The sequence below is a fragment of the Vulpes vulpes genome, chromosome 15 (assembly GCF_048418805.1).
Source record: "Vulpes vulpes isolate BD-2025 chromosome 15, VulVul3, whole genome shotgun sequence".
Classification (NCBI taxonomy): domain Eukaryota; kingdom Metazoa; phylum Chordata; class Mammalia; order Carnivora; family Canidae; genus Vulpes; species Vulpes vulpes.
Window position 1 is genome coordinate 1,774,443 of NC_132794.1, and position 22,020 is coordinate 1,796,462.

The window sequence follows — 22,020 nt, forward strand, 5'->3', positions numbered from 1 at the left end:
AATGGACAACATGCGAGAAAGGTGAGAAAAGAAGGTTCTGGTTTGGGGCTGGCCAGTGTGAGTCCAGCAAGTGGGCCTGTTCCCAGACTGCGTGCGGATTTTTCTGTGTCAGCTGATTAAGGCACCCGGATGCCCCACTGCCGATTTATGTAAAGTGAACTTAACATCAGCTGTGTACGAGCCGCGTGGGTCTTACTCAAGAGTCCTGCTTCGCCAGCCCTGGCCGCCTGCATTCCCGCAGGCAAACACAAATCCTCCCACAGACTCATGCAGGAAGTTAATAGTTGAGCGAAAATGTGGCCCACACAAGGCTGACTGCATCCCGAGGGATGGGTCATCCATTTCCAGTTCAGTCACTGTAGTCTGCCTCTGGGGAGCGACTTCTGCCTGCCAGACAGTATTTTCCAGTCCCTCCCACAGCCCTACAAGAAAGGAGGGTACATCCCCTTTTGCTGATGAGGGGACGGAGCCTCTGAAAGGCTGATGACAGAAACCGCAGGACATAGCGCGTCCCAGGACAGCTGGGGGCAAAGGCGCGGTCCTTGCTATACTGTCTGCTTGACCCCTTGGGCAGTGTGGTGCATCCTGAGAACGCTCTGGCTCTGCCGGGTGACTGAAGGGGACAAGTGTGGTTTTGAAAGCGTTGATGTGCGTGGAGCGCGTAGCGCCGGCTGGCCACAGAGCACTCTATCACGCCTTTGTGAGGTTATTGGTGTCGCTGCTATTTTGGTGCCTCCCTGAGGCTTCAGCGGCCTGATGGCCACACTGCCTTTGCCTTCCCAGGCATCCATGCATCCGTGCTGCAGCCCCAGAGAGTCCAGGAGTCCCGCTCAAAGCCCAGTGTGCCAACGTGTTCCACATCCTATGGTTTCCTTTAAAACAGGTTTTAAAAAAGCAGGTTTGAACACACAAAAGGGACATGAGTTATTTTCCCATGCATGCTCCATCTTACATTGTTTTCCTATTTCCTTTTAAAAACCAGTATAGTAGGAGAAAAGTGATCACTTATTACTGTTCTAATTTGCATTTCTCTGACTCGTTTTGACTTGAGCATTTTGTCATATGTGGGCCATTTGGGTTTCTTCTTTTTTAGGTTGCCTTTTTTTTTTTTTTTTTAGGGATTGTTCTGATGTTCTCCTTGTTGGTTTTCAGGGGTTCCCTGTTCCTTCTGTACCTCTCGTGTTATGGCAAATACTTTCTCATTCTGTCCCAGGACCACTGGCCTTGCCCATGGTGTTCTTTGCGAGCAGAAGGTCTTGTTTTGATGTGAGCAAGTGTAATGACTTCTTTCCGATGGTTTGTGCTTATTGAGCTTGTTGTAATCATCTGTACCCCAAAGTCACAGAAATGGCTTCCAACCACCCCTCCTGGAGAGGTGAACTGAACTGTGTATCCTGATTGGAGAGGAGTTCAGCCTGGTTTTCTCCCCATAGACACTCAGCTTTGCAATAACTTTCTCCCAATGACCCTGGCCTCCTCACTGATCTGCGTGGACTACTGGCCGTGGGTGTTTCAGATCTCCATCTCTTCTCTCCATGGGTCCACCTGCCTCTTCCTGGGCCCAAACTGGCCTGTTTTGTGATGATGGCTATACATTCGGTCTTACTGTCCAGTGGGGCAACCCTTACAATACCCTAACCTAAATTCCTGGAAATAAACTCCTCCGGGGCCCTGGGCACACAATTTAAATTGGTGAAATCCACAGAGTAAGGAGGATTTTCTTGGCCATTTTGTTCTGCCTCCCTTCCCACCCCAGTGGAGGGGCCCCTCCTTAGAGACTGTCTAGAGTGTGCAGAGTCTACTGGCTGAGGGGCTGTGGCTCACACCTGGACCCCCAGCCAAGGCAGGTGGCTTCTTCTGAATAATCTGGGTCTTGATTGGCTCCAATATAGAAAGTCTTTCCAGGAACCAGTTCTGGGGCACGAGGAGTCTGGCTCCTGGCCAAAAATCCTATGCGTGATCTATCAGGCCCAGCCACAGGCGATCATAAGGTCTTCATCCAGCGGACAGCACACAGCCCCACCACACACCAGGCTTGGGACGCAGCCAGGGCACTGCTGTCCTGGGGGAAACGTGGCAGGGACCCAGGCCTGCCTGCCATGCTCGGATGTACATCTGCATCTGTAGCCCTGGTGCCTCCATCAGAGGCCTCCTTGTGGGGCGCCCTGTCCGCACCCCGCTCTGACTCAGTACCCGGTATTTTTCTACACCCAGCCCTCCTTCCTCCTTCCTGGGCCCCAGGGCTCATCAACCCACGGCAGACTTTCATCCTGGGCTCCTGGGCATGACCCCCACCACATGTCCTTCCGTGGGGGGTGGGGGGTCAGGACTTCCTGTGCTTTTAGCCTCTTGAGATAAGTGACTAAAGCTTTCACTGTTTCTTCCAGTTTGGCTTGCTGCTGTAATGGGTTCCCCCAATATCCGGCTGCTCATCTGGGTCCCTGACGGGGGAGGTCACTGCCATCCTATCTTACAGATGAGCAAATGGAGGTTCTGAGCGGCACAGTGAGTCAGTTGTGGGCCAGACCTTAAGACCTTGAGGCTAGTTCAGGACCTTCTGTGCAGTCAGTTTTGAGTTAATGTATTTGTGGCTTCCATTGCATCTTCTCTGCTAAACTCTAGGTACCTTGAGAACAAAAACGATTTCTGAAGCTGCCCTTTCAAGAAGCCTTTGTAGAACAAACAGAGACCACCTAGATGAGAAGAAGCAAGCTGGCTGTAGCAGGGGGTCCCCCACAGCACTGGGTTTGGCAGAGACTCCAAGCAGGGGAGGGGGAGAACCTACAGTGGAAAAAGAGAGACTCAGTCCTTGGCCAGGTCCCGGGTGGTGTGGGGGCCACGTGTCAGGGTTCGGCTACTGTGCGCAGGTGGCTCGGTCACGGTCTGCTTGTGTAGACAGCCTCTCGGCATGAATATAGCAGCTGCGGTGAACGTGTGTCTAACGGATTAGAATTAATTTGCAGAGCTTCATCGCCGTGTGTGTCTGAACCTCCAGTGGGGGCTTTGACTTTGTGGACTCGGTCACCCCGCATCCCTGCAACCAGCAGGATGGTTTCTGGGGAGGTACAAAACCTTGGAAACCCTCCAACTGTGTGTGCAGACTGCAGACAAGGTGTGGGTGGGGAGCCGGATACCGTAGACTGAGCATCTGTCAGAGCAAAGCCTGCTCATCTGCATGGGCTGGAGGGGCAGGGGTGGGGCGAGGGGAAGAGGCTGCTCAGCCAAACAATGGAGGGAGAGGCTCTCCCTGGGATTAGCCGCATTCGGGGTTCCCCTTGCTGCTCACGCACCCTGATTGCCTGTGGCCGGGGCTCAGCCAGGCTGAGGCATGTTCTCGGCACTGGCAGCCTGCCTGGCAGTGGACCCGCGGGTCCTGAGTGAGGGGCCAGGCCTTGGGAGGCGTCCGCTTAAACCGCCACACCGGGCCCAGTGTCTCACAGTGGGCTGAGGGTAGATTTAGGGCATGGTGGCTACTGGGGCCTCACACCCTCCAGGGACCCCGACCAGACCCAACCGCCCAGGACCCGGACTCCGAGCCTGGTGCCCGCCAGCCCGAGGCTCGCCAGGGTCAGGTCCCGGAGCACAGGCTCGCCCCAGCCCGCGGTGCCAGCGAGCTCCCTCTAGGCAGTGTGGGACCTCAGCGTGACCTACACAGCTGCCTCTGGGGTGACCCCTTGGTGTTCGGAAACCTGGAAGACGCAGGCCATCGTCCCGCAAACGCCGCGCTGTTGCTCCACGGAGCTGCTGTGCTCCAGCGTCCCTCCGTCTGTGTGTCCCTCCGGGCGCCCGTCCCCTTGCTCTCTGCTTGCAGATGCAACACGTGAATAGGAATGACTGCGAATCTGTCCGCCTGTCCTCACAGCGCGCCCCAGAGGTCATCGGGCAGTGTCCTCCCGACGGTTCAGCCCCCACTCCCACCCCACCGTCCCCTCGCCACCTGACGGCCACCAGCAGTGCGCTCGGGATGGCCATTCGTCCACACCCCTGTCAAGCCCCCTCCGGAAGGACCTCAGTGTCCCCTGCTGCGCCCAGGCTGGTGACCCGCTCCATACCTGCAGTCGGTCACAGGAGATGGGCAGGTGTGACCTCGGTCACCCTCCTTGTGCGCAGTGGGCGAGGCTAAGCCGTGTCCAGTGCGCTTCCTGCCCCGGGGCTCCTGCCCTGTGAGGCCCTGTGAGGCCCTGGGCGCACAGCCCGGCGGGCTTCCCGCGGGGGGTTATTAGGTGGTAGGAGCATCTACACTCACCGTGGATCGTTCTGTCTCCAGCCCCCTCCCTCTCCCCTGCGTCCTGATGTTGCCCCTTGTGCCGCAGCCCCCGGGCCCCTTGGGACGGGGCTCCCCCTGACTCTGACCACTCCCCCGCAGCTCACGTTAGGGGGTCCCATCATTTCTCTGCCCTTGGGTGCCTGCCCTCTGGCACTTTTTCTAAATTCCCTGGATTTATGGAAGAAACTGTGCTATACCTTCCACTGCTGGGCCCACCCACCCTCATCCCAGGCTGCGTTCCCGCCGTGTTCACCCCTGCAGGGAGTAGCCGCTGGAGGGGCAGGGGCTCCGGGCTCAGCCCGCCCTGTCCTGGGAGAGGCATGGGGTGTGTGCAGCGGGGTCTGTCTGCTGAGCCGCAGAGCCGCAGAGCCCGCGGGCCTCAGGGCCCCTCTGCCACGTGGGTGGCCACCGCCATTCTCACGGCGCTGCCGTCTGACTGTGCTTCCTGCAAAAACAGGGTTGGGGCCCTCGTGTCACCTCCCTGCATCCCCACAAGCTGGAAGTGACCCAGGACCCCCACACCCACTTGGGCCATGGCCATGGGTGCTTCGAGGAAGAGCATGGGTTCGACCCCTAAGTGGGGGTGTCTCTGGGGTTTCTGGGTCCTTCCGCGGGCTGCCTGGGAGCTGTAGGCTGGTCCTTCTGCAGGCTGGTCCCACATGACCCCGTGGGTGGTCGCGCGTCTCAGGCCCCCAAGAAGAGTGATGCTCCCCGGCCTCACTGAGGAGGGGCCCTCGGCTCTGCCACGAGGTGTCCTTGCCCAGGTTCAGGGGGCGGGGGGCTGAGCGCCCTTTCTGCCCCCTGCTGAGGGCCTTGGAGGCCTTCCTGGGGTCGGAGACTCAGCCGCACCCTTGAAGCCACACGAGCCGGGGCTGCGCGGGGGTGCCCAGAAGCTGGCGGACACCCCCCCAAACACTGGCCATCTGTCATTGCCAGCAGGCCCGGGGGTCAGAGCCACACAGACAGGAAGAGTGCCCGTCCGCCCAGCGCCCGTGGGGACAGAGCCCTCCGGCTCCCTAACGGCCGGGGACGGCTACAGTTCCCTGGATTCTGTTGGTGACGGTGACCCCACTGGGAAGAGCCGCTTCCCTTGGACCAGGCAGTGACCAGCCGAATTTCCTTCGGCGTCAAGCCCACGGGTAACCCGATGGCGCTGCGCGCTCACGGGAGCCGGGGTCCGGATGCCTGGGTCCAGACGGCTCCTGATGGCTCTCGCCGCGGGGCTGGTCCCGGTCCTCGGCCCGCAGCCGGGCCCTGGAGGCTCCTTGCTTCAGTCTGGGAGACGTTTACTTAGCAGGTACTGCCCGCCGGGCGCTGGCCGCGCTCTTCTGGGAACGTGGAGTCGCCAGGTGCGCGATGTGCACAGGCCCCACTGTCGGGAGCGCTGTGCCCCACGCCCACGCGAGCGGGAACGTGCTGGGAGCCTCGCCGGGCTGTCACTGCCCAGAAAGCCCCTGAAGGCCCTGGTCACAGGGCCTGTTGTCCTGGCGAGGCTGCTCCCTCCTGGGAGTGTCCCTGCATCGAGGGACAGTGGCTCCGGGAGGGGGGGAAGGGCATCCCTGATGCACCACCGTGGGCTCAGGTCAGCTCCACTGTGATCACTGCTGACCTGCTGACCGCGGGCCGTGGGCCCAGCACCCCCGTGTGAGGCCCAGGCCCTCAGCAGGCCCCCGGGCCCAGGGGCGGCTCCAGAAGCGGCTAATTCATTCTGGCTCCGTACCTAGCCAGGCACGCGGTGGCTGGGTCGGGGTCGGGGCCGGGCAGGGTCCAGGTGGGGGTCCAGGAGGTGGCCGTGGCTCCGCTCCAGGGCAGCCCCTCCCTTCCCTTCCGGAGGCTGGGCCCCGCTGGCCCCTGGCACTGCGTGGGCTCCCCACTTCCCTTCCCGTCGTGGGCCTCGGCGGAGGCCGGCCCGCCCATCAGCCACGCTCCGACGACCTTGAAGAGCAGGCAGAGGTTCTCCGGCGCCGTATCTGCCTCCCTACGGTGCGCGTGAGGAGCAGTGCCCGGTCCCGGGCGGCCTGCGGGGCACAGGGGAGGCTGCACGCTTCCACGGCATGCGGGAACACGGGTCACGGAGCCCCGCGGGGAGCACGGGGCATGCCCTCCCCGGGCCGTCCTCCCTCTGTCCCCTCGCATGCCCAGCATGGTGCGAGGCCATCGGCCGGGAGGCAGCGAGCCCCGGAAAGTGCGAGTGTAGCTCCCTCTGGGAAAGCCGGGGTGGGGGGGTCCCTGCAGACCCAGGGGTGCTGACCCTCGCCGGCAGAGGGGACACTCGCGGGGCGCGTCTAACCCACCTGTGGTTTCCCCGACACAGACCTGCGCCCCCTGGACATCCTGGCAGAGGCCGTCCCTCCGAATGGCGCTGCGGGCGGAATCAGGGTGACCCAGGCCCACGGCGTGCGAGGACTCCAGCTCTCGGCCGCCGCCCCCCACGCCGTCAGCTTCCCTGCCTCGAGGATTTTCTTCCGGTGCGACCTCTTCCCTGAAGAGTTTTCAATCGTCATAACCTTGAAAGTTCCCAGTCTTCCCCCGAAGGTCAGTGACGCTCCTTACTCCCCCCCCCCCCCACCGCGGCCAGGCCTCTCCTGCGGGCTCCGGGGCATCTTCGGGGTTAAGCAGCTGTCCCCATAGGTAGTGAGGTCCCCATCACAGCCCGCGTGCTGGCGGAGCCCGTGGCACCATCGCGAGGTGGGCTGACCGGTCCAAGGCTCGGGGACAATGCTTGGACTTCTCAGTTTGACATCTGTCCTCGGGAAATGGAGAGTGTGCCCTTCGGGGCCCGATGACCCCTGGCTTGCGGCCCCTTCAGCCCAGATGCAGCCAGCATTCCCACCCCCTCGGCCCGCCACCCCCAAAGCTGAGGACCCTCGGTGCCCAGCCCTGCTCCCCCGCGGGGCCCCGGACCGTGCCGCACGTAGGCCTGGGACCCACTCGGAATCTCAGATAAGGACGGAAAGGCCATCCGCCCTGGCCGCTATCCTCCCCGTGGGCTTGCTCCACGCCCCGGGGACGTCTGCTCACGAAAGCCCTCTCTTCGTGCCTTCGACTCGGCTGCGTTTTCTCTCCCAAGTCTTTGCGTTTTCCCTGTTCCATAATTTCCATTTTCTTCTATTTTATATAAATTCCACTTCTCAGCTTAAAGACTCCATCTTCTAAGCTATGTCCTGAGCACGACTCCAAATATTTGGACACAAGGACTCCATTCTGTGGACAATTCCCACGCGTGTATCGCCATTAAAGAGTTGTTTTTTTTTTTTTAAGTTTTAATTTAAATTCCAAGTAGTTGGGCAGCCCCGGTGGCGCAGCGGTTTGGCGCTGCCTGCAGCCCAGGGCGTGATCCTGGGGACCCCGGATCGAGTCCCACGTGGGCTCCCTGCATGGAGCCTGCTTCTCCCTCTGCCTGTGTCTCTGCCTCTCTCTCTCTCTCTCTCTGTCTCTATGAATAAATAAATCTTTAAAAAATAATAAATTCCAGGTAGTTGCCATACAGGGTAATATTAGTTTCGGGCGTGCAATGGATGATTCAACATTTGCAACAGAACCCAGTGCCCATCAGGACAGGTGCACGCCCGACTCCCCATCTCCTCCCCCACCTCCCCTCTGGTGACCGGCAGCATGTTCTCTGGGGCTGCATCTGTTTCTTGGTTTGTCTCTCTCTCTTTGTCAGCACCAGGCTGTCTTGATGATCTCTCTCTCTTTGCCCCCTTTGCTCCTTTGTTCTGTCTCTTAAATACCCCGTGTGCGGGGGGCCGTGCGATCATGTCTCTCCCTGGCCGACTCGCCCCCCTCGGCATCACGCCCTCGGCTCCCCCCACATCAGTGTAAATGGCGAGATCTCCCCGCTCTGACGGCCGAGTGACACCCGGAGTGCGCAGGGACCACGTCTTCCTCCAGCATGTGTCCGTGGACATCGAGGCTCCTCCCGCGGCGCGGCCCCCGTGGACACGGCCGCAGGGTACGCGGGGGTGCAGGTGCCCCTGCAGCTCACTGCCTCTGGGCTGCGGGGTCGGTACCCAGCAGTGCAACTGCCAGGTCGGAGGGCAGCTCCGTGTCAGGCTCCCTGAGGCCACCCCCCCCACCCCGTCCCCACCGTGGCCCCCCCGCCTGCATTCCCACCAGCCACAGAGAGGCTCCCCTTTCTCCACATCCTCCCTGCACCTGTCGCCTCCCAACGGTGGCCGTCCTGCCGGGCGTGCGGGATGGGGTGGGGGGTCCCACGTGGTGTTGGTGTGTGTGTCCAGGACAGCGAGGGACGTGGAGCATCTTCCCACGTGTCTGGGGCCCCGTGTGGGTCTCCACTGGAGACGTGTCTGCTCACGTCTTCCGCCCATTTTTTAATTGGATTTTTTACATTTTGGGGTTGTTGAGTTCTTCATGGATCTTGGACACCAGCCCTTTACCCGATCTGTCTTTACAAATACCTTCTCCCATCCTGTAGGTTGTCCTTTAGTTTTGTTGGCTGTTTCCTTTGCTGTGAGGAAGCGTTTCATCTTGACGACGTCCCAGTAGCTTCCCTCGCCTCCGGAGACTTATCTAGAAACATGTTATGGCAGATGTCAGAGAAATTACTCCCTGTGCTCTCTTCCAGGATTTTTATGGTTTCAGGTGTCACATTTAGGTATTTAACCCATTTTGAATGTATTTGTGTCTGGTATAAGGAAACGGTCCAGTTCCACTCCTCTGCTGTCCGGTTTCCCCAGCACCATTTGTTGAAGACACTGTCTTTTTTCTTTTTCTTTTTCTTTTTTTTTTTTTTTAAGATTTTATTTATTTCTTCATGAGAGACACAGAGAGAGAGGCAGAGACACAGGCAGAGGGAGAGAAGCAGGCTCCCTGCAGGGAGCCTGATGTGGGACTCGATCCCGGGACTCCAGGATCACACCTTGGGCCAAAGGCAGGCGCTAAACCGCTGAGCCACCCAGGGATCCCGACACTGTCTTTTTTCAACTGGATATTCTTTCCTGCTTTGTCAAAAATGAGCTGACCATAGAGTTGAGGGTCCATGTTTAGGTTCTCTCTTCTGTTCCATTGGTCTGTGAGTCGGCTGTTGTGCCAGCACCAGGCTGTCTTGATGATCACAGCCCTGTAGTGCAGCTGGAAGTCTGCAGTTGTGATGCTTCCGGCTTCGGTTTTCTTTCTTAGGGCTGCTTTGGCTATTTGGGGTCTTTCGTGGTTCCACCCAAATGTTAGGATTGCTTGTTCCAGCTCTGTGAAAAATGCTGCTGGTATTTTGATAGGCATTGCCCTGAATGTGTAGATCGCTCTGGGTAGCATGGACATGTTAACCATATTTGGTCTTCCAATCCGTGAGCGTGGAATGCCTTTCATTTCTTTGTGTCATCTTCAATTTCTTTCATGAGTGTTCTGTAGTTTTCAGATCTTTTACTTCTTTGGTTAGGCTTATTCCTGGGTAGCTTCTTGATTTTTGGCGCAATTATAAATGGGGTTGATTCCTTAACTTCTCTTTCTGCTGCTTCATTACTGATGCACAGAAATGGAACAGATTTCTCTACCTTGACTTTGTGTCCTGAGAGTTTCCCGAATTCCCGAATCAGTTCCAGCAGTTTTTTTGGTGGAGACTTTCGGGTTTTCTGTATAGAGCGTCACGTCGTCTGCAAGTAGTGAAAGTTTGACTTCTTCCTTGCCGATGTGGAGGCCTTTTAGTTCTTTTTGTTGTCTGACCGCGGAGACTAGGACTTCCAGTTCTAGGTCGAACAACAGTGGTGAGAGTGGACGTGCCTGTCCTCCTCCTGACCTCAGGGGACAGGCTCTCAGTTCTTCCCCACTGAGGATGGTGTTCACTGTGGACTTTCTCATATGGCCTTTATTGGGTTGAGGTGGGTTCCCTCTAAACCTACCTTGTTGAGAGTTTTTATCATGAATGGATACTGTACTCTGTCAAATGCCTTTTCTGTGTCTATGGAAATGATCACATGGTTCTTCTCTTTTCTCTTATTGATGTGATGTATCACATGGATTGATTTGTGAATATTGAACCACCCCTCAGTCCAGGAATAAATCCCACTTGATTGTGGTGAATGACTTTTTAAATATCTTGTGGATTTGATTTGCTAGTGTCTTATTGAGGATTTTTGCAGCCATGTTCATCAGGGTTAATGGCCTGTAGTTCTCTTTTTTAGCGGCGTCTTTATCTGGTTTTGGTATCAGGGTAATGCTGGCCTCATAGAGTGAATTTGGACGTTTTCCTTCCTTTTCTGTCTTTTGGAATAGTTCAAGAAGAATAGGTATTAACTCTTCTTTCAAAGTTTCATAGAGGGATCCCTGGGTGGCGCAGCGGTTTAGTGCCTGCCTTTGGCCCAGGGCACGATCCTGGAGACATCGGGCTCCTGGTGCATGGAGCCTGCTTCTCCCTCTGCCTGTGTCTCTGCCTCTCTCTCTCTCTCTGTGTGTGACTATCATAAATAAAAAATTTAAAAAAAAACTTAAAAAAAATGTTTCATAGAATTCCCCTGGGAAGCCATCTGGCCCAGGACTTTTGTTTGTTGGGAGGTGTTTGGTTATTGATTCATTTTCTTTGCTGGTTATTGATCTGTTCAAATTTTCTAGAAATTTCTTTCTGTTTCAGTGTCGGTAGTTTGTATGTTTCTAGGAATTTATCCATTTCATCTAGGTTGTTAATTTGTTGGCATATGGTGTTTCATAATATTCTCTTATGATTATTTTTTGTGGTGTTGGTTGTGATCTTTCCTCTTTCATTCATGATTCATTTATTTTGGTCCTTTCTCTTTTCTTTTTGATAAGACTGGCTAGGGATTTATCAATTTTATTAATTCTTTCAAAGAACCAGCTCTTGGTTTCATTGATCTGTTCTACTGGGTTTTTGTTTGTTTCTGTATTGTTTATTTCTGATCTAATATTTTATTTATTTATTTATTTATTTATTTATTTATTTATTTATGGGGGGAGAGAGAGAAAGAATGGCAGGGGGAGGGGTGGAGGAAGAGAGAGAAGCAGACTCCCTGCTGAGTAGGGTGCGTGAAGCTGGACTGGATCCCAGAACCCTGAGATCATGACCTGAGCTGAAGGCAGATGCTTCACCAGCTGAGCCACCCAGACACCCCTATTTCTGCTCTAATTTTTATTATTTCTCTTCTCTTGTTGGATTTAGGCTTTATTTGTTGTTCTTTCTCCAGCTCCTTTAAGGTGTAAGGTTAGGTTCTGTAGTTGAGATTTTCTTCCTTCTTGAGGTAGGCTTGCATTGCTATATACTTCCCTCTTGGGACAGCCGTTGCTGCATCCCAAACGTTCCAACCTGTTGTGTTTTCATTTTCATTTACTTCCATGTGTTTTAAACTTCCTCCTTAATTCCCAGTTGACTCATTCATTCTCTAGTAGGATGTCCTTTAGCCTCCATGTATTTGTGGTCTTTCCAAATATTTTCTTGTGGCTGACTTCAAGTCTCACAGCGCTGTGGTCTGAGAATGCACATGAAAAGATCTCAGTCTTTGTGTACGTGTTGAGGGCTGATTTGTGACCCAGTGTGATCTATGCTGGAGACTGTTGCATGTGCCTCGAGAAGGATGTGTATTCTGCTGCTTTAGGATGGAATGTTCCTCATGTATCTGTGAAATCCACCTGGCCCAATGTGTCATCCAAAGCCCTTGTTTCCTTGTTGATTTTCTGCTTGGATGATCTGTCCATTGCTGTGAGGGGGATGTTCAGTCCCCTACTATTATTGTATTGTTATCCACGAGTTCCTTTATGTTTGTTATTAGCTGTTGTATGTATTTGGCTGCTCGCTCCCAAGTTAGGGACACAAATATTTACAGTTGTTACATCTTGTTGATGGGTTGTCCCCTTTGTTATGACATGATGTCCTTCTTCGTCTCTTGTTATGGGCTTTGTTTTAAAGTCGGTGTCCATCGAAAGATGAATGGATAAAGAAGCTGTGGTCTATGCATACAATGGAATATTCCTCAGCCATTAGAAATGACAAATACCCACCATTTGCTTCAACGTGGATGGAACTGGAGGGTATTATGCTGAGTGAAGTAAGTCAATCGGAGAAGGACAAACATTATATGTTCTCATTCATTTGGGGAATATAAATAATAGTGAAAGGGAATAGAAGGGAAGGGAGAAGAAATGTGTGGGAAATATCAGGAAGGGAGACAGAACATAAAGACTCCTAACTCTGGGAAACGAACTAGGGGTGGTGGAAGGGGAGGAGGGTGGGGGGTGGGGGTGAATGGGTGACGGGCACTGAGGGGGACAGTTGACGGGATGAGCACTGGGTGTTATTCTGTATGTTGGTAAATTGAACACCAATAAAAATTAATTTATTTAAAAAAAAAATAAATAAAGTCTATTTTGTCCCATCTAAGTATGGCTACTCCAGCTTTCTTTTGGCATCCATTTGCATGATAGATATTTCTCCATCCCTTCACTTTCAGTCTCTGTGCATTTTTAGGTCTGAAAGATGATTTTTTTTTTTAACAGCTTCTTTGAGCTACACTTCCCATACCACACCATTCCCTAATTCTCTGTGCCAAGTGCACAGTTTGGTGATGTTCAGTGTCCCCAGCTATGTGTGCAACCCTTCTGTGGGCAATTTGCCACTTGCCACCACTTCAGGAAGACCCCCCCCATGCCCTTGGGTTACCCCACCCCCTGTAACCAGCAACAACTAGTTGACTTTATGTCCTACTTGTTTGCCTACTCTGGACATTTCATGTAAATGGATCCATTCACATATATATGGTCTTGCTCCTGGCTTCTTTCATGTAGCGTGTCTTCAAGGTTCATGTGTGTGGAGCATTCATCAGTACTTCCTTCCTTTCTTGGCTAAATCATTTTCAACTGCATGGACATATGACTATTTGTTTATCCATTCATCAGTGGATGGACATTTGGGCTGTTTCTACCCTTTGGCCACGTGAATAGTGCTCCTATAAACCTTACATACATGGTTTCGTATGGACATATATTTTTAATTCTCTTGGGTATATAGTTAGGTGTGGACTTGCTGGGTCATATGGCGACTCTATGATTACATTTTTAAGGGGGGGGGGTGCAAAGGGAAAGGGAGAGAGAGAATATTAAGTGGGCTCTGAGCTCAGCCTGGAGCTCAACATGGGGGTTGATCTCACAACCCTGAGACCATGACCTGAGCTGAAACCAAGAGTCAGATGCTTAACCAACTGAGCCACCCAGGCATCCCTCTATGATTAACTTTTTAGGACTTGCCAGACTGTTTTCCGAGGTAGCTGCACTATCTTACAATTTCTCCACATCCTTGTCAACACTTCTTATGATCTTATTTTTTTAATCTAGCCATCTTCATGGGCAGCAAGTGGCATCTCATGGGGTCCTGATTTTCATTCTGTGATGAATAATAATGTTTTATGTTTTTTCATGTGTGTGTTGGCTGTTTGTCCATCTTTTTGGAGAAATACATATCCAAGTCCATTGCCTAATTTTAACTGAATTTTTTCTTGTGGAGTGATGAATTTTCTATGTATTTTAAATTGAAGCCCCATATCATATATGACTTGCAAATATTTTCTCCTCTTTTGTAGGTTGTCTTTTCACCTTTGTAGTGTTCTTTGAAGCACAAAACCTTTTAATTTTGATGAAGCCAGATTTATCTTTTTTTTTCTTTTCTTGCTTATACTTTTAACGTCATATCTTAGAATCCACTGCCAAATCTGAGGTCAAGAAAACCTACCCCAATGTTTACTTCTAATAGTTTTATAGCTTTAGTGCTTTTATTTTAGTCTTTGGTCCATGTGAGTTTGTGAGTTAATTTTTGTAATTAATTTCGGTGAGAGGTAGTGGCCCACTCCCTTCTTTTGCACACAGATGTCCAGCAGTCCCACCACTATTTGTTGAAGAGACCATACTTTCCCTATTGAAGTCAATTGACCATAGATATATGGATTTACTTTTGGACTCTCAATTGTATTCCATTGATGAATCAATAAATACCAATTTATTGTCTATCCTTATGCCAGTACCATACTGTCTTAATAAGTATAGCTTTGTAGTAAATTTTGAAATTGGGAAATGTGTGTCTTCCAATTTTTAAAAGATTTTATTTATTTATTTGGGAGAGAGAGAGGAAAGGAGAGAGAGAGAGGGAGGGAGAGAGAGAGAGAGAGAAAGCACGTGCACACAGGCAGGGGGAAAGGGGGAAGGAGAGAGGCAGAGGGAGAAGCAGGCTCCACTGAGCAAGGACCCTGATGCAGGGCTTCATTCCAGGATCCTGGGATCATGACCTGAGCTGAAGGCAGATGCTTAATCAACTGAGCCACCCAGGGGCCCCCAAATTTGTTCTTATTCAAGGTTGTTTGGGCTTATTCTGCTCTGGCTTATTCTGCATTCCATATGAATTTTAACAACAACTTTCAATTTGTACTAAGAAGTCAACTTGGATTCTGATAAGGATTGCATAAGTGTGTAAATGGGAGATAACTGCCATCTGCATAGTGTCAGGTCTTCTCATCCTTGAATTGGGATGTTTTCCCATGGATTTAGATTTTCTTTAACAAAACAAAACTTGGGGCACCTGGGTGGCTCGGTGGTTGAGCATCTGCCATTGCCTCAGGTCATGATCCTGGGATCTGGGTTCAAGTCCTGCATTGGGCTCCCCGCAGGGAGCCTGCTTCTCCCTCTGCCTGTGTCTCTGCCTCTTTCTCTGTGTCTCACATTTATACACAAATAAAAATCTTTAAAATATATATATCTTTAAAAAAACAAAACTGATTCTCTAGAGCTCTCAGAGTAACTACTTTTGCAGTTATCTTGTTCTCAAGTATCCATTTAATCTAATTTATATACTTTATTGGCATATAGTTGTTCATAGCATTTCTCTGTAATCCTTTTTATTTCTGTAAGGCTGATAGCAGTGTCCCCTCTTTCATTTGTGATTCTCATTATCTGAGTCTTCTCCACCTCTCTTTTTCATGATCAATGTAGCTAAAATGTTGTCAATTTTATTTATCTTTTCAAAGAGCCAATTTTATTGATTTTCTCACTTTTCTAGTCTCTATCTCACTTATTTATGCCCTAATCTTTATTATTTCCTTCCTTCTACTGGTCTGCAGTGCCTTAAAGTGAAAGTTTAGGTAATTGATTTGAGGCCTTTCTTCTTTCTTAGTATAGGTGCTTACAGCTGTAAATCTCTAAGAAGTGTTATAGCTGCATTCCATAAATTATAGTATTTTGTTTTTCACTTTCATTCATTTAGAAGTATTGTATGGTTTTCTTTTTGATTCTGCTTTGATCTTTTGGTTATTTAGGAGTGTGTTGTTTAATTTCCACATGTTTATGAATCCCTCCAATTTTTTTCTGGTACTAATTTCTTTTTTTAAGATATTATTTATTTATTCATGAGAGACACAAAGAATGGCAGAGGCACAGGCAGAGGGAGAAGCGGACTCCCTGTGGGGAGCCAGATGAGGGACTCGATCCCACGACCCCAGGATCAAAACCTGAGTTGAAGGCAGATACTCAGCCACTGAGCCACCCAGGAGCCCTCTGTTACTAATTTCTAATATCACTCCATTGTGGCCAGAAAACACAGTTTGTGTTATTTCTATCCATTTTAACATATTGGGGTTTGTTTTATGGCCTAGCCTATGTTCCATTCTGAGGATACTGTGTGCATTTCTGAAGAGGCTATACTCTGCTGTTGGTGGCGGAGGTGTCTGACAGATGTCCATTAGGTCTTGCTGGTTGGCAGCGCTGTTCTTTGTGACCTTATTGATCTTCTTTCAGGTTGTTCTGTCCATTGTTGAAATTGGGATATTGAGGTCTTCAATGAATATTATTCTGTTTTTTCCTGTATGTCTGTTAGCTTTTGATTGTGTATTTTGGTGCTGTTATTATTTGCGTGTATGTTTATAATTATTATATATTCCTCATGGATTGACTTTTTATCACTATAAAATGTCACTCTGTCTCCAGTAGCAATTTTTTTAAAGTCTACTTTATCTGATGTTAGTAAAATATTAATATCTTCTTGTGGTTGCTGTTTCCATGGTATATCTTTTTCTATAATTTTACTTTCAATCTAGCTGTATCTTCTACTATAAAAGTGCATTTCCTATAGTGAGTGTATAGTTGAATCAATTTTATTCAGTAGAACAATCTTCCCTTTGATTGTATTAATTCATAATTGATGTTATTATTGATGTATAGTTGATCCTCATTATTCATGAATATTGCATTTACAAGTTCACCTACTCACTAAAATTGATTTGTAGCCTCAAAGTCAGTACTCACGGTGGCTTCACATTCATTTGTGGACATGCACAGAACAGCAAAACATTGGGTGTCCCCACATGCGTGTTCCCAGCTGAGGTCAAACAAGACGCTCCACGTCTTATTTCAGTTAATGCTGCAAACAAGTGTCCTGTGATGTCTATTTAGTGCCACACTTTCCATGTTCTTGTGCTTCTCTTTGGTGATGTCACTGTTTGAAATGGCCTCATAAATCAGGAAGGCTGTGATGTGCCTCACAGAGAAAATTCATGTGATAGATAAGCTTCGTTCAGGTGTGTTATGTTGCTGTTGGAAGGGACTTCAGTGTTAAAGAGTCAGCAATGAATATTAAGTATTCACTGTGAAATAATAATGTATTTTGACATATTATATATATATGGTAAAATATATATATGTCTCTGTCCTTGGTTTTCACTAAAGTTTGGTCTCTGACCACAGTTTCTAACACTGCACTCCTAAATCCCTTGGAATTTCTTGGGTGATAGGAATGAATTTGTTATAATGAGGTAATTCTTAGTTGGCTTCAGGATGGGGGCTACTCACCAGAAAGACCAAGCTCTGATTAGAAGCCTGGTGCTTTCAGCCCCATCCCTGTCCTCAAGAAAGGGGAGAGGGGCTAGAAATTGAATTAATAATCAACCATGCCTACACAGTGAAGCTTCCCTAAAAATCCAAATGTATGGAATTCTGAGAGCTTCCAGTTTGATGAACATGTCCACGTGCCAGGAGGGTGGCGCACCCCAGTTCTGCAGGGAGAGAAGCTCCTTCACCCAGGACCCACGCAGCCCTCGCCCTGTGTATCCCTCCACGTGGCTGTCTGTCTGCAAAATATCATTTGCAATAAGGTCACCAATAGGAAGTCAGCTCTTTTCCTGGGTTCTGTGAGGTGCCCTAGCAGAGGGTTGAACCCGAGGAGGAGGTCATGGGAACCTCTGATTTGTAGCTGAGTCAGATGGAATTTGTGGGTGACAGGGTGTCTACTGCTGGCATTTGAAGTGGAGCCAGTCTTGCAGGCCTGAGTCCTTAACCTGGGAATCTGCCTGCACTAGGTTAGGGTTGGATTGGAACTGAGTCGTGGGACACCCAGAGGGCATCAGAGGGCTGGTCAGTGGGAAAAACCCACACACCTGCTGTCACAAGCATTACAGTGAAGGAAGACGCTGAGATTCTCCTAGACACACATGCAAGGCTCTGTATTGATCGGTTGAAGATGGGACCAGGGGCCCACAGGAACCTAACTCTAGTTCTAACGCTGGGAGCTCTGGGCTAACCCAGCCTGCGTGGCGATTGTCCGTAACACGCTCTCCACCAGTGGCGCGAGTTGGCTGCAGCTGCATCTTGCCTGCTGCTTTGCTGTTCCGCTTTCTCTGTCCCGTGTCTTCTCGTGTGGGCTCCTCTCTCTCTCCTTTGACACACTCTTTTGCACTTAGTGAATATTTTCTCATTCAGCATTTTGTATCTTTAATGGTTTTTCTTTTTTCTTTTTTAGTTTTTTTCCTAGTTTTGCTCTAGGGCTTCCATATATTTATTTTAACTTAGTAGAATCAGCTTCCTGTTTACACTAAGTCAATTCCAGTGGCATAAAAACACGCTGTTTCTACAGACCCCCATCCCTTCCTATCTCTTTGTGGTCTTGCTCTTACATATACTCCATCTGTCAATGTTGAAAAACACTCAATATATTGTCATAATTATTACCTAAGATGCTTTTATGACTTCTAAGAAGCTGAGAGAAGACTGGAAAGTGAGTATTCTATTTACAGCCTTTTATCGTTTCTAGTTCTTTTCACGTTTTCCTGTGCATCTGAGTTGCCATCCGGGGTCATTTCCTCCGCTGGATGCGGCTTTGCTCCCACCTGCCTCGTTGGTCCCATGTTGTCAAATACATCACATCACACACAGGCCCAGCAAAGGGGTACGTGCAATTCTGTGTAGGCAGCTGCTTTCCAACTTAGCAAACCGTCTAAGACTCAGTGAGGGAGAAAAGCACACATCTGCACCGTCCGTTGTAATCACGTGACCACCTTCACTGGTGTGCTTCCTGTCCCCCTGGGGATCAGAATTCCCAGCTGGGGTTGCTCCCCTTCAACCTGAGGGACTCCCCTCACTGCATCTTCTATGGGGGCCCTGCCAACATCAAATTCCCTCCGTTTTTATTTCCCTGGGAATGTATTCTGACTCATTTGTAAAACTAGCCTTGTTGGACAGACGATTCCTGATTGACACGTCTTTTCTCTTGAGCACTTTGATGACCTCATCCCCCGTCCGTGATGAGAACTTGGCTGTGGAACTCACGGTGTGCCCTCGTGGGTGACTCGATGCTTTTCTCCTGCCTTCGACTGTCAGCACCCTCACCGCGATGGGTCCGTTTGTGGGTGTTTTGCGCCTGCCCCATTAGCAGTGCATTGAGTTCCTGGATGTGTAGATTAAAGTTTTTCAATAGATTTGGAAAGTTTTAAGTCATTATTTCTTTGAGATGATACCATTTCTCCACTGAGGATTGACTGCCCTGCCGCCCCCAGGGCAGCCCCCAGTCCCACCCATCAGAGCTGATGAGGCTTTAAACCCTGACGCCCACTGTCCACACGAGTCTTGATGGAGCCCTGCAGCTCAAAGCATCACCAAGGCCCTGCCCTCGCCGCTTCAGGGGCTCGGCAGAGGATGGCGGCCAAGTGTCCGTGAGGGCTTGGGGGCCGTGCAGGTGTTGCATACTCACTACATCTCAGGCATGGAACCAAGCATCTGGGCAGGAAGCAATGAAGCAAATGCATTGCCCATCATGGTTATTCCTACTGTGCTAACCTGCATCCGGGTCCTTGGCCCTGTCTATGCTCCAGTCTCTGCCCCCAGGACGCTTTTCTCACACCTGCCCTAGGGCTCTGTCCTGGGAGACCCATGCCCCATCAACACCCACTACAACCAGCAGCATCAGCCCACAAACCCCATGGCCAGGCCACTTGAGCCTCATCAGAACTGTCCAGAGCTAAACATCTCACTCCCGCTCAAAGCCCACGTTCCAGGATTGCTCCAGCCTCAGCCCTTCCCTTGGAGGAGAACGGCGCCCCGGCCCCCCACCGTGGGAGGGAGCACAAGCTGTCACTTTAAGAAAATCACCTATTGCTATGGTCTCCACAAAAGCATCAAGGCATTTCCACGGTCTGAGGACAAATGCAGGTCAGGAGCCCCACAAACCAGGGGCAGACGGTGACCAGCCCGTGGGAATAAACACGCTGAACAATAAGGAAGGGGAGGCTTCACTAAGCCTGTTGTTGGGACAACACATGCACCAGGAGGGCTATAAAAGCCAACAGCCCAGCACCTCACACACTCACACCTGCACCCGCACCCACACACTCACCCGCACCCACACCCCGCTCCAGCACCCACACCATGGCCGCCTCCACCCTGTCCGTCTGCTCCAGCGACCTGAGCTACGACAGCCGCGTCTGCCTGCCCGGCTCCGGTGACTCCTGCCCCGACTCCTCCTGGCAGGTAGACGACTGTCCCGAGAGCTACTGCGAGCCCCCCTGCTGTGCCCCGGCCTCCTGCCTGACCCTCCTCTGCACCCCTGCGAGCTGCGGGTCCAGCTCCTGCCCATCAGCCTGCCCCGGCTCCTGCCAGCCCTCGTGCTGCAGCTGCTCCCCCTGCCAGGAGGGCTGCTGTGTGTCTGTCTGCTGCAAGCCCATGTGCTGCACCCCCGTCTGCTGCAAGCCCGTGTGCTGTACCCCTGTCTGCTGCAAGCCCGTCTGCTGTGAGGCATCCCCTTGCTCAGCCTCCCCCTGCGGCCAGCAGTCTAGCTGCCAGCCCTCCTGCTGCAGCTCCTCCCCCTGCCAGGAAGACAGCTGTGTGTCTGTCTGCTGCAAGCCCATGTGCTGCACCCCCGTCTGCTGCAAGCCCATCTGCTGCACCCCTGTCTGCTGCAAGCCTGTCTGCTGCACCCCTGTCTGCTGCAAGCCTGTCTGCTGTACCCCTGTCTGCTGCAAGCCCGTGTGCTGCACCCCTGTCTGCTGCAAGCCCGTCTGCTGCCAGAACTCCCCCTGCTGCCAGCCCAGCCCCTGCAGACCCTCTTCCTGCATGTCCCTCCTCTGCCGCCCCGTGTGCAGACCCGCCTGCTGCTCATCCTCTTCCCCTTGTCAGCCCAGCTGCTGCCGCCAGGCCTCCAGCATGTCCCTGCTGTGCCGCCCCGTGTGCTCCCGCTAATGGGGCACGTGACCCTGGGGCACTGGGCTCAGGCCCCAACCCAGGGATGGTGGGCCTCCCGGACACCCCTCAGCCCAGCCCTCACCTGTGCTAGGTAGCTGCCCCCACCCAGGATGGGGTCCCCCTGGGTGTCCACTCTCCTGAGCTGACTTCACCTCTTCCATCCTAAGAACGCTGACCCTGCGGCTCTCCGGGGCTCCTGCTCCCAGGACGCACTTCCACCTGCCCTGGGTCACCTACCTTCCCTCCCAGTTCCTCAGCTCGACTCGGGTCACCAGGCCTCACCCTCCGACCTGTTGGCACCTCTCCAAACCCCAATAAACTCACTTCACCTGCTGACCTGTTTCCTTTCAAATGACTCTCACAGGGGCAGGGTCCCGGGGTTTGGACCCAACAGTGGTCCCTTCCAGCGTGAACATTTTTGGGAGGAGGGATGAGAGGTCCCCAAGGGCCAGGGCCAGCTACTCTGGGCATGGCTGTGGGGTGGGACTCATGCCCGGGTGCAGGATGGTCAGCGCTGCAGGGCCCCACATGCATCCCCGGGGCTCCCGAGGCTGGACACCTGCACACGGGGCATGGCCTGGGCGGCTCAGCCCCGGGCCTATCTCCACCCACCACCCCAGCTGGGCAAAGCGGCCCAGATAAGCCGGCCTTGGGGCTGCGGGCAGCACAGCCCCTAGGGGCCTGGGGGCCTCCTGGGATCCCCCTGGGGTCCTCCCGAGTGCTGTGCTTATCCCCTGGAGAGGTGGCGGGCTGGGGTGGCACTGTTGCTGCCAAGGTGGGGTAATAGGGACTGGATACCTTCCCACCTGGGCCAACTCAGAGCCCTGACAAGACCCTGAAGCCAGCGTGTCAGGTTCAGGTCCCGAGGAGCACCAGACAAGCACAGCGGGGAAGGAAAGGCACAAGGTGCTTATCGCCGTTGGGGCTGTCACCCCCTGGAGAATATTTCCGGCCCCATGCAGGAGGGTCACCCCAGCGGAGCTCCGGGCACCCTCAAGTTCACAGATGGCCTTGGGCGCTGGAGGAGGCACAGGCAGCCAGTATTTGGGTCTGGGGTCCCCGTCACGGTCCGGGGTCGCTCTGTGCCCACCCCCCCCCCCGCCCTTCCCGTGCAACCCGCGGCACCTGTTGCCGTAGTGTCTCCACCCTGGGTCCTTCCAGGGACCTCCTAGGGCAGGACGCACAGACCACGTGGGGCCTCCGTGGATGGCTTTTTCATTCCCACCCGAGTGTGTAAATTTCCTCTACGTCTCTTCACAGTGTGATCGCTCATATTCTTCTTTTTTAAAATGTGTCTTTATTGA

At 52.2% G+C, this 22,020-nt stretch overlaps 2 protein-coding genes across 2 annotated transcripts in view; both read left to right on the forward strand.

Annotated features, from left to right (window-relative positions):
• TSPEAR (thrombospondin type laminin G domain and EAR repeats) overlaps positions 1-22,020 on the forward strand; it is a gene marked incomplete at its 5' end in the record, with an annotated part of 222,724 nt that overhangs the window by 142,505 nt on the left and 58,199 nt on the right. Inside the window, one exon of the mRNA XM_072740612.1 lies at positions 6,582-6,802. Coding sequence (XP_072596713.1) covers positions 6,582-6,802 — 221 coding nt within the window. The remainder of the gene's footprint in view (positions 1-6,581; positions 6,803-22,020) is intronic.
• On the forward strand, positions 19,844-21,050 carry LOC112909529 (uncharacterized). Its single transcript, XM_072738144.1, has one exon. The coding sequence runs from the start codon at positions 19,904-19,906 to the stop codon at positions 20,711-20,713; it is 810 nt and encodes a 269-aa protein (XP_072594245.1). The 5' UTR covers positions 19,844-19,903; the 3' UTR covers positions 20,714-21,050.